This window comes from Sorex araneus, chromosome 3 (assembly GCF_027595985.1).
Source record: "Sorex araneus isolate mSorAra2 chromosome 3, mSorAra2.pri, whole genome shotgun sequence".
NCBI classification, from domain to species: domain Eukaryota; kingdom Metazoa; phylum Chordata; class Mammalia; order Eulipotyphla; family Soricidae; genus Sorex; species Sorex araneus.
In genome coordinates this window covers 167079005-167090196 of record NC_073304.1, presented here as the reverse complement: position 1 = coordinate 167090196, position 11192 = coordinate 167079005, and the positions used below count along the sequence as shown (strand labels likewise).

Genomic DNA, 11192 nt, shown 5'->3' with positions numbered 1-11192 from the left:
GCTGAGCCCCTGCTTGGGGCTGCCAGGAGCTGTCTCTCCCCTGGTCCCACGGGGTGTGGCCCCCAAGCCAACAAAGAAAACCTTTCATTTTGTGCAAATACTTGTAGCATCTTGTTTGCTAGATGGGCCGATGTCCAGTTCATCCATTATTTAGAAAGTCAAAGAATGCTCCAAACTTCTTCCCATGTATTTTTGCCTTTTCAAGGGTAGTTTAGCATAGGCTGTCTCCAGAGAGGGCACATGGCTTGCTTAGTAATTGTGAACATGCACTTACCGCCTTTGTCCATGTATAGATACAAACATTCTGTGGTTTGCTTTTCACCACACAGCACAGTGCTTCTGAGATTCACCAGCACACTTGTAACCCATTCACTTTCACTACTATACAATATATCCCGCCGAGTGGTTACACAAAAATGTATCACCTTGACTGTTGATATGTTTTCCTGTTCTGCCTGCTGTTAAAAGTGTCTGCCTGGGGCCTGAGAGATAGTTCTGCTGGGCAGAGCACCTAAGGGTACCTGGGTACTCTTTAGAGTGACCCCAGAGCAGAGACTAGAGTAACCCTGCCTCCAGTACTGCCTCTATGACCCCCTCCCCACAAAGGATGCACCGCACTGTAGCACTGTCATCCCGTTGTTCATCGATTTGCTCGAGCGGACACCAGTAACGTCTCCACTGTGAGACTTGTTGTTACTGTTTTTGGCATATTGAATATGCCACAGGTAGCTTGCCAGGCTCTGCCGTGCAGGCAGGATACTCTCGGTAGCTTGCTGGGCTCTCCAAGAGGGATGGAGGAATCGAAACCGGGTCGGCCACGTGCAAGGCAAACCTATACCTGCTGTGCTATTGCTCCAGTCCACAAGGGATAAAAGCCAAGATGAGTGCATAGTCTTGTATATATTTCCTGGTAAAAAGATGGACTTTTTCTAGGATACTATTGCAAACGGCCATGGTTGGTGCTGAGGGAGGTGTGCACATATTCAAATTTGGGGTGGACACCACATCTGAAGATGCTCAGGGGCTACTCTGTGGTCAGGGGGTGCTTTGAGCAACCCCCAAATCTCACTTGAGGGAGGGATCGTGTAAGTGCCAGAAATTGAACCCAGGCGCCCTGTAGGCTAAGCATGTTGAGTTTTCTCTCGCCAGTGCCCACATGCTCCAATTTTAATGGTTGATCGTAAATTACCTTCCAGGGCAGTTGTGTTTATACTATATTGTCTGACCAATATTTCTTGTCATCCTGTTGATCTTCGATTTGCTCGAGCGGGTGCCAGTAACGTCTCCATTTGTCCCTTTCGCATGCTAGTGTAGCCCAACGATATCTGCTCGCTTCAGGAACAGGAAGAGCCTCCAATGGTTCATTCAGGGTTTTGATGAAGAAGTCTGACCATCTTCTTGGTGGACGGTCACGTGGTCTTTTGATGTCCCATGGAATCCAGTCGGTAATAGCTCTTGTCCAGTGGTCATCTCTGAATCGCATTAGATGTCCGGCCCATCTGATTGTTGGTGCCTTGGCAAACCAATATTTGACCAATATTTACTGAGATATTATTTATTTATTATTTTTTTTTACCATTGTTGGAATTGGAGAGATGGATGAGCAGGTAAGACATTTGCCTTGCACACAACTGAACTAGGTTTAATCTCTAGAACTATATGCGGGCCCCTGAGCCCTGACAGGAATGATCCCTGAACACAGAGCCAGCCAGGAGTTCAGGCAACAACAACAAAATGACAACAACAAAACAAAAATAACAAAAGTGAATATCCCACAATGCACAGGACAGCCGCCATCACAAGGTAGGAGCATGTGGGCACATGATAATAGTGCCAGTAGAGAACTAGTGCTGGCTACTAAAATGCCATTATAGATGTGCCAATATTTCCTCCCTGAAATATGTCCTCAAGGCATTTTTTTGACTTTTTTCTTGGGGGGTGAGGGTGGAAGCACACCTGTCTGCGCTCAGGGATCACTCCTGGTGGTGCTCAGGGACCAAGCCACATGTAAATGACCATAGACATCTCCTCATGGTAAATTTTGATCAAGAGACCCTAAAAGTCTTTGGGTTTTGTTTGTTTGTTTGTTTGTTTGTTTGCTTTTTGGGTCACACCCGGAAATGCACAGGGGTTATTCCTGGCTTTGCACTCAGGAATTACTCCTGGTGGTGCTCAGGAGACCATATGGGATGCTGGGAATCGAACCAGGTCGGCCTCATGCAAGGTAAACACCCTCCCCACTGTGCTATCGCTCCAGCCTGTTGTTTGTTTGTTTTGGAGTCACCTATCTGGCTCTTCTCTGGGGTTACTCCTGGACCTGCACTCAGGAATTATTCCTAGTGGTGCTCAGGGGACCACATGGGATGTCAGGAATTGAACCTGGATCAGCCATGTGCAAGGCAAGCACCCTACCTCTGTACTATAGTTTAGCCTCAACCAGGCCCTAAAAGTCTTAATTTTAACAAAACTAACATCATCAGCAATTTCCTTTTATTGATTTTGTTTTGGGGTCTGAGCTAGGAAAGCTCTCTTATCCTCAAAACAAGAGACTTCTCCAGAAAATGCTTTCATTTTAAATTTTGCTTTGTAAAATGTCTTTAATTCTTATCCCCCCCCACAAAAAAACACCCTAATTAATTTTTTTCCTTTTTAAAAAAAAATTTTACTGAATCACCGTGGGGTACAGTTACAGAGTTACAAACTTTCGTGATTATGTTTCAATCAAACAATGTTCCAGTACCCATCCCTCTACCAGTGCCCATTCTCCACCATCAATGTTTCCAGTGTCCCTCCCACCACCCCTACCTCTTCCCACCCTCTGCTCTGTGGCAGATACATTCCCTCTTATTCTCTCTCTCCTTTTGGGAAACACCCTAATTTATATATATGATATACTATAGGAGTCTAACACTAGTTTTTATGTTCATAACTGAATGGACTGGAGCAATAGCACAGTGGGTAGGGCATTTGCCGTGCATGTCGCCGACCAGGGTTCGATTCCTCCGTCCCTCTTAGAGAGCCTGGCAAGCTACCGAGAATATCCCACCTGCATGGCAGAGCCTGGCAAGCTACCTGTGGTGTATTCAATATGCCAAAAACAGTAACAAGAAGTCTCACAGTGGAGACGTTACTGGTGCCTGCTTGAGCAAATCGATGAACAGGACAACAGTGCTACAGTGATACAATGAACTGAATATCAATAATCAAACATTTTTCTTACCCGCTGGTCTGTGCTCCAGGCCAGGTGCACTGCAGTCACAGACAACTGCAGCTCGGCTCAGGAGTGAGCTGACTCTCCCTCTCCTCTGCCAGCTTCCCCTCCCCCTAAAACTTCCTAAAGAAAATTACTCACTTCTCCCATGTCTGAGATACAAACCTATTTCAGTTATGTTTCATTATTATCCTTTTTTTCAAAAAATTGAATCACTGTGGTATACAGTTACAAAGTTGTTCATGATTGGGTTTCATGCACACTTCCCTTCTCCAGTGTGCATTTCCCACCACCAATGTCCTCAGTTTCTTTCCTCCTCCTCCTCCTCCTCCTCTTCCTCTTCTTCTTCTCTCTCCTCTCTCTTTCTCCTCTCTCTCCTTCGCATTATGGTTTTCAATACAAACACTCAGTGGTTATCATGTATATCCCTTTACCTAGTTTCAATACTCAGTTCTTGTCCAGGCTTAAGTCTAGCCCTCTGTTCTCAGGCACTCAGGTTGTTTCTAGATTCTGGCCGTTATGAATGGTGCTTCAATAAATATGGAAGTGCAGATGGTGTTTCTGCTGTGTGTTTTTGGGTCCCCCAGCTATAGTTCCAGAAGTGGTATTGCTTGGTCAAATGGGAGCTCAATTTCTAGCTTCTTAAGGAATGCCCATACTGTTTTCCAAAAAGGCTGGACCAGTTGACATTCCCACCAACAATGAGGGAGAGAGCTCATTTCTCCCAGCATCTGTGCCAGCACTGCTCTTTTAACCTTTTCATTATTACCCTTTTTATCTGGGACCAAATTAATTTTCTCCTTTATATAAAAGGAAAATTGGATTCCAAGAGATTAAGGTGTTCATGAATTTTCCTGAAGAATTCTGAAGAATTTTACATAAAAATTTATTAAAATCAATTTTAAAAGATTTTAAAAGATTATTTTGAAGGGATGGGGGGGTACAGGACCACACCCAGCGGTGTGTGTAAGCTCAGGGCTTACTCCTAGCTCTGAGCTCAGGGATCACCCTGGCAGGACTGGACAGTGGTGGAGGTAGGGTGGAGGGGGTGTTTGTTGGGGAGCACATAGATGCCAGAGATTGAACCCAGGTCAGCTATATGCAAAGCATCCTATCTGTTGTGTTATCATTCCAGGCCCTGCTGTACTCTCTTAAGAGACTTTTAACAATTTTTGTGCTTCTCTTCTTTAAAGGACTGGAGCGATAGCACAGCGGGTAGGGCCTTGCACATGGCCAACCCAGGTTCAATTCCTTCATCCCTCTTGGAGAGCCTGGCAAGCTACCGAGAGTAGCCCACCCACAGAGCAGAACCTGGCAAGCTACCCATGGTGATATGCCAAAAACAGTAACAACAAGTCTCACAATGAGACATTACTGGTGCCCAATTGAGCAAATTGATGAGCAAAGGGACAATAGGGCTACAGGGCTACAGGGCTACAATGCTCTTCTTTAAAATACATTTTTTAAAACAGGCATCTACTTTGGGAGCCTTCCCAGCAGGGCTTCCAGGGCTACCCCTTGAGGCGCCTGGGAGGCCATCCAGTATCGGGGGTTCCAGTGAGGTGCCCCATGAAGCCAGACAGGTACTCCAACCCTCTACAGATCCCACAGATGCTCAATTTTACAGAATAACAAAGGAGACAGGAGGTTGTTATTTTGACCATCAAGTTCAAATTTTGTGGGGGGGGGGGGGAGAGGAGGGTAGAGAGGATTGAGAGAGGTTGTAGCACATTGAATGGTGCTTGGGGGCTACTTTGGGCTCTGTGCTCTGGGAGTTGCTCCCCAGGCAGCTGGGCCCCTATGCACAGAAGGGCTCTTAGCACTCGGGACCAAATGCCTCTCAAGTGAAAATGAACTCTAAATGTTTCCATTTTCTACAAACTGCATTTGCCTGCGGCATACACTTTAAGAAGTGTAGAAACCCATTCACTATATCTTCCCACTGGCAAAAGGAACCTTTTCTGCAATATTTCCTATATAAGTAGGGAGCAACGCCTTAGCTGGGCCTGAAGACTTTGCACAGCTGGGGCGTTGAGATTGAGGGCGCTCCATTTGGCAGGGTCATACCCTGGGTGCTGGGGGCTGGGCTGGGGTGCTCCAGGGCTATTCTTAGTGATGCAGGGAATCACGTGGTGCTGGGAGCGGTCATTTTTGCCTTCAGTCCTCTACTAGCTCTCCGGCCCTGACCCTAGGCACTTCAGAAAAATCAAATATAATGCCATCATCTAATTATTTTTTATTGCCTGTTTTATTGCCTCCCCTCCCTTTTCCCTCCTTGGTGTTATTGATGCAATGACCAGGTACAAACCTGCCCAGGGCTGGGTTGCTGGCATACTGAGCTGCCACTTTAGGGGGTTTGCCGGGGACCCCACATTAGGTCGTCAAGCTAGCATACCCTTCACCTAATGATTTAATCTAGAGGTTGTAGTGGAAATATCCCCATTCTATTTTCCCCTAGGAAAAGAGATTGCTTTCCTAACTGCTAAAGAGCTGTTCCTGAAGGACATTTCTGACGAGATCATTCCAGTGAAGGAATTCAGAGCCCAAAGAACAGTCACACCTGTCAATCAACCTCAGGCACCAGCTTTCAAATCCAGTTGGTCTGAAGTCTACGTCAAAAACTATTTACAGAGTGAAGGAGACAAGAAATAGATTTATTTCCTCTTCTCTTCTCTGCACTTCTTCCCTTCACTTGCTTATCCCACACAAACATTTGATAGCTCTGACCTGAAATAGCTTTATAATACAAACTATATTCTGGGTTTGAGGAAATTGGAAGCAAAAGTAGAAATCCAGTGACTCAGTAATTAGCAGTATCAGGAGGAAAGGTTTTTGATTTTAGGCTTTTTGTTTGTTTGGGGGGGGAGGGGCATGCCCAGCTGTGCTCAGAATTTATTCCTGGCTCTGCACTCAGGGATCACTCCTGGTGAAGCTTGGGGGAACCATATAGGATGCCAGGGATTAAACCCAGATTGAACCCAGGGCAAAGCAAGTGCCCTACCTGTTGTACTATCTCTCCAGTCCCATGGGACAAAAAAAAAAACTTAACAGGAGAGAAGTTTTCTTTGGGGGGTAGGGGGGAAACCTGCAGAAACACTCCCTTTCATTTCCTTTTAAAAGCCATGTCAGTCGTGAGTTATTGCTAGTTCCCCTTGTTCCAATTATTTCTCGTTTGGCTAAATTCTCTTAAAATAATGATCAGCTAATAATTTATTCTGGAATGAGACAGGTTTTCTACGGTGAAGGCATATGTTCCATGACACCTGCTTTTGATATTTGATCACGCTGAAGCTTGACAACTGATTGCCAAATGGTGACATAAGAGTGTTCATAAATACTCCAGTTGGACAAACTGTGCCTTTGGTGACAGCCATGTCCAGAACGAGGCAGTCGTGGAAAGCAGCGGGGCTAGCAAGATGGATCAGCTCGAGAGCTTTCAAATTGGTTCGATGGATCTGAATCTGGATCTTAGTGGATCAGAATGTCTAGACCTGTATGCCCTCAAGCCTTCATGGAACTGGGGGCTAGTGTTTACCAAATGTCCCTTATGTGTACATCCTCTTCCAGAGATAAGGGTACAGATCAGGTTACACAAGGTCTTCAAACAACGTTTTCATGAACAAGGGCTTGTAGGTCTTACACACATGGAAGACACAATTTCCTGGCACGACTATGGAAAAACAAATAAACGCTGTTCCAAAGACATGGTAAAAGCACACAGAAATAAAGTTCTCCAGCCGCGTAGAATGCAATGCCACAAATACACTAGACTAAGGATTCAATCTGTTTACAGACACTGCTCCATCCAAGCCACGAACACGTTTTGATGATTTAGGAAAGGAAAAGAAACAACAGACACCATTAAAAAGTCACATAAATCACCAGGTGTAAATAGCCTGTTGAATGTGGGAGGTTGTGATCACTGGACTAGTTTCCCTACTGGGGACAGGGGACCCCTGGATGTGCAGAAGCAGGAAGTAGCAGCAGGGTTGAGGCTGCTGAGTGTGTAATCGCGGGTCCCTGGGGAGCTGCACTCATTCTGCTTCCATTTCCTTCAGCCACAAGCTGTGCTTGCACCCACCCTGCCTGGGAAACCTCACCATCACGTGCTCAGCAATGCTGGAGCCAAGTCCAGGGACCCAGTAAATTCACACCAGAGGCGCTGTCCCGGGCACCACACCCAGGCAAGGGCAGACGCGGTGCCCCAACCCAAGGTTGTGCTGTGCTGTCCACGGACATCTGGGCCAGTCAAACGTACTGTGACACGTAGATAGGTGTGCCACACTGTTTGGTAAGTACAACTCCCCCCACCAAATTGCTGAAAAGATGAGTCTGTTTGGGAGTATATACCTTTGCTCAATAGGCCATCATGCCAGCATCCGGCTCAAACTTATCAAACTATGATCAAGATGTTAAAGTTTAAGCTTCACAGACTCTCGAAGGAACAGCACTTGCTAGCCTGGCTCACGGTACCCAGGTGGGGCTTGGAGCGCCAGGCTGGGCATCCGTGCTTGGAGCCAGGCCGGGCATCCGTGCACAGAGGCTTGCTCTGAGCCGCTGCTGTCCTCCTGTGCACTAAGACAGTGCCACAGTTACCCAAGAAGTCTCCACTACACTTGCTGTCTGAATTGAAGAGTTTTTATTACCCTGCAGAGGCTGCCCAGCCTGAAAGCGAGGGTTTCCCTGCCACCAACAGCCAGCCCCTGGCCTAAGTCCGGGAGGCAAAGGTTTAAACATTTCTTATCATTTTGCTTGGCTCCATCAATCAACATTCTCATTGGCGGAAAAGCAAGCAAGCACCAGGACGGGACAGAAGCCAGACGCTCACGGTTGAGCCTTGAACTGGCTCAAGACTTTTCTACTTGGCAGCTGCCAAGAGCAATGCGTGTGGACCACCTAGTCAGGACTCGGGTTTGCTCTGGACATCCTGTCCCTGCGTCCTTGGAGCATCTCGGCCTGCATACCAGCTGTTAGCGGCCACCTGCTTTTCTGCTAACTTGGGGCCACATCATCACAAGGGGAATTTGGAATGGTCATGTGGGAAACCCTCGGGCACCGCTCTCCTAGGCAGGGGTTTCGCGTAGGGGGGTGGTGGTGGGGAGCTGGTTAAAGTCCACAGCGCCGAGGCAGGAGTCAGGGCGAGCTCTGGCAAGAGTTGGGCGGAGGAGAAACAAAAGGGGCTCTGGTTCCCCTAAACTCTCCCCTAGGGCGTCCAACGCTCCTAAGGCCACTGCCATCGGCGGCGACGCCGCTCACCGTTAGCCGCCGGCAGGGCGGGGATCACGCGGCTGGCGCCGGGGTCGCAGCCCGGCGTGCGCGCGAGCACGTACAGAAGCTCTCGGCCGCGCGCCTTGGCGCGCGCGCGCAGGTGGGCGAGAGAGGGCGGGGAGTGTAGGCTGTGGCTCCGGCGCACGCACGAGCACGCACAGCAGACGCTCTCGGCCGCGCGCCTTGGCGTGCGCGCGCAGGAGCGGGAGGGGGCGGGGCGTGTGGGCGGTGGCTCCGGCGCGCGCCCGCGCGCACCTACAGAAGCTCTCGGTCGGCCGCGCGCCTCGGCGTGCGCGCGCAGGCGCGGGAGGGGTGCCGGGCGTGGGGGCGGGCGGCGGCTCGGGCGCACGCACGAGCACGCACAGCAGACGCTCTCGGTCGCGCGCCTCGGCGTGCGCGCGCGGGCGGGAGGGGGCGGTGCGTGCGGGCCGAGCGAGGCCCGGCGCGCGCGCGGGGCGGGGGTGGGGGCGGGGCCTGCTCCTGCGAGGCCGGACTCGCGGCGGCGGCGGGAGGCGGGTGACCCGCGGACGGGCGCCTCGGCCATGACTGCGGAGCTGCAGCAGGACGACGCGGCCGGAGCAGCCGAGCGCCACGGCTCGGTGGGCGCCGCGGGGGCGAGCGGGAGCGGTGGGGGGCGGGCGCGGGGTCCCGGGAAGGAGAGGCGGGGAGGGTGCGGGGGCCCGGGCGGGCGGGCGGGCGGCCTGCGGGGGCTGCGGGGGGCCGGGCCGGCGGGAGACCCCCGCGAGCGGGCTGCGGCGCCGGGATGGGGGGGCCCTTGGCGGCGCCGCGGGCCGGCCGAAGTTCCGGGGGGCTCCGGCGCGTTGCAGGAGCGGCTCGGACGGGCTAGCTCGGGGGCCGGTTCCCCGGAGTTGCTCCCCGGGGCCCCCCGCGACCTGCGCTGAGAAACTTCCGAGAGGGGCCGCCGCGGGTGGGTGTGCGCGTGGGGATTTTTTGTTGTTGTTGTTTTGATTTTCAAATCGGTCTTTTGGCCGCGCTGTTTTTCAAAGTCGGGAGCACGACCTAAGTTCCCGACGCCGAGAGCCGGGCTTTAAGCCACGCTCGGAGGTCCTGGGTCCATACCCGACCTCTCTGTCTCCGCCGTCTGTCTCCGCCGCCCACCCCCCCCCCCGCCGCCCCTCCAGGCCCCGCTGGTTTCCTTCGCTCCGATTTTAAATTCAATAGCACCTCCCGGATCGCTGCTTTCAGCCCTAGATTTTTTTTTTTAAGGCGGGGGGGGGGGGGGGCAGGACCAGCGCGATGAATAGGGCTGCTGAGAATCCTTTGCTGTTCCTCGGGAGAACGTTGAAATCATTACACAGTTTCGGGGCGAGGAGGGGGGCGCAGGTCGGAGGGGGATGCGTGGGGTTTGGGGGGGCGCGGGGGAGGCCCGGGTCCGCGCAGAAACTTGGGAAGTGGGCGCTTTGAGAATGCCTGCCACTGTTTCTTTGCAATGTTATAATTTAACACGTGCCTCCTCCCCTCCTGTGCCGCCGCTTCTCCGAGAAAGGATGGACGGGAAATCCGTGCTCGTGCCAGTGTGGAAGTAGGAGCCCCATCACTCATTTTTTTTATTATTCCTATTATTGTTATTATTATTACTTTGCACATGCAGAGTTCTCAGAGGCCTCCACGTGCGAAAACTTTCAAGCCCAGGAGCGTGTAAAATGAACACTCGCTGATCTGCCAGGCTCTGAGATGAAAGCGCCGCTGCTGGTATTTCCCGAGTTGATTTCTAATGGAAATAGTATGGCTCAGTGTTGACAAAAAAATGCCTCGTCTGAGTCAGGAGTTTTTTTTTTTCTCTGTTTGGTTTCAGAGATCAGTTCTGTTTGTTTTTTAGGACAGTGACTTAACGGCAGATGGGAAAACCTTCCTTTCGAGATGGGTCACGGTTGATTCAGAGGGGAGACTATTTTAAGGGAGCAAGTCAGATTTAAATGGCTTGGGACTGGCTTTGGCCGAGACCCGCGCCTGTTAAATCAACAGCATGGCTCACGCTTCTCTTGGACGCTGAGTGCTGAGTGACCCCCCCCCCCCCCCATTTCTGCCTCTTGGGATGGGAGAGCTTGAATGGAGATCTGGTGAGCCTTGGTATGTGAAGTCATAGCTAACTTTGGAAAGCTCAGGTGGCTGGCGGGAGTCCCCCTGCCCTGCACCCTGCAGAGTGGTGACATTTAGTGTTCTTCCCAGTGATCCATCCCATGCTGACTGTTGATAAGCTTGGAATGCTTCATACTGTTTTGCACTCTCCCCCATATTTTTTGTTTTTGCTTTTGTAAAATGCCCCTCCGCTGAGGCTGGGAAGGTGTCTTTCACATCTCTGAAGAGAGATTTGGAGATTTTAATAAGGCCTTCCTTATCCTGAGAAGTTTCCTAGCAGGGGCTCTTAATTTGAATTCTTCGAAGCACTAACGGGGTCCCTTAGAGGATTTTTAATTGTTCTGGTTGAGAAGAGCTCTCCCCACCCCCCAGAAGTTATTTAAAACCTCCAGTGCTTCCCTGCCCTTATTGGTCAGTTGTCCATGGGACAGACAGAGCCCTTTATAGCCTCCCAAGAATTTTACAGAGAGAAAATTGTGATACTCTTGAAATAGGTTCCTGGGGCTGGAGTGATAGCACAGCGGGTGGGGCGTTTGCCTTGCACGCAGCCGACCCGGGTTCGAATCCCAGCATCCCATATAGTCCCCTGAGCACCGCCAGGGGTAATTCCTGA

The 11192-nt window shown here is 50.8% G+C and overlaps 1 protein-coding gene across 4 annotated transcripts in view; it reads left to right on the top strand.

The window, feature by feature from the left end:
* Positions 1-8952: 8952 nt before the first annotated feature.
* USP28 (ubiquitin specific peptidase 28) overlaps positions 8953-11192 on the top strand; it is a 59058-nt gene continuing 56818 nt past the window's right edge. For all 4 annotated transcript variants that reach the window (XM_055130457.1, XM_055130455.1, XM_055130456.1 and 1 more), the window contains exon 1: positions 8953-9078. In XM_055130457.1, coding sequence (XP_054986432.1) covers positions 9022-9078 — 57 coding nt within the window. In that variant the 5' untranslated portion in view covers positions 8953-9021. The remainder of the gene's footprint in view (positions 9079-11192) is intronic.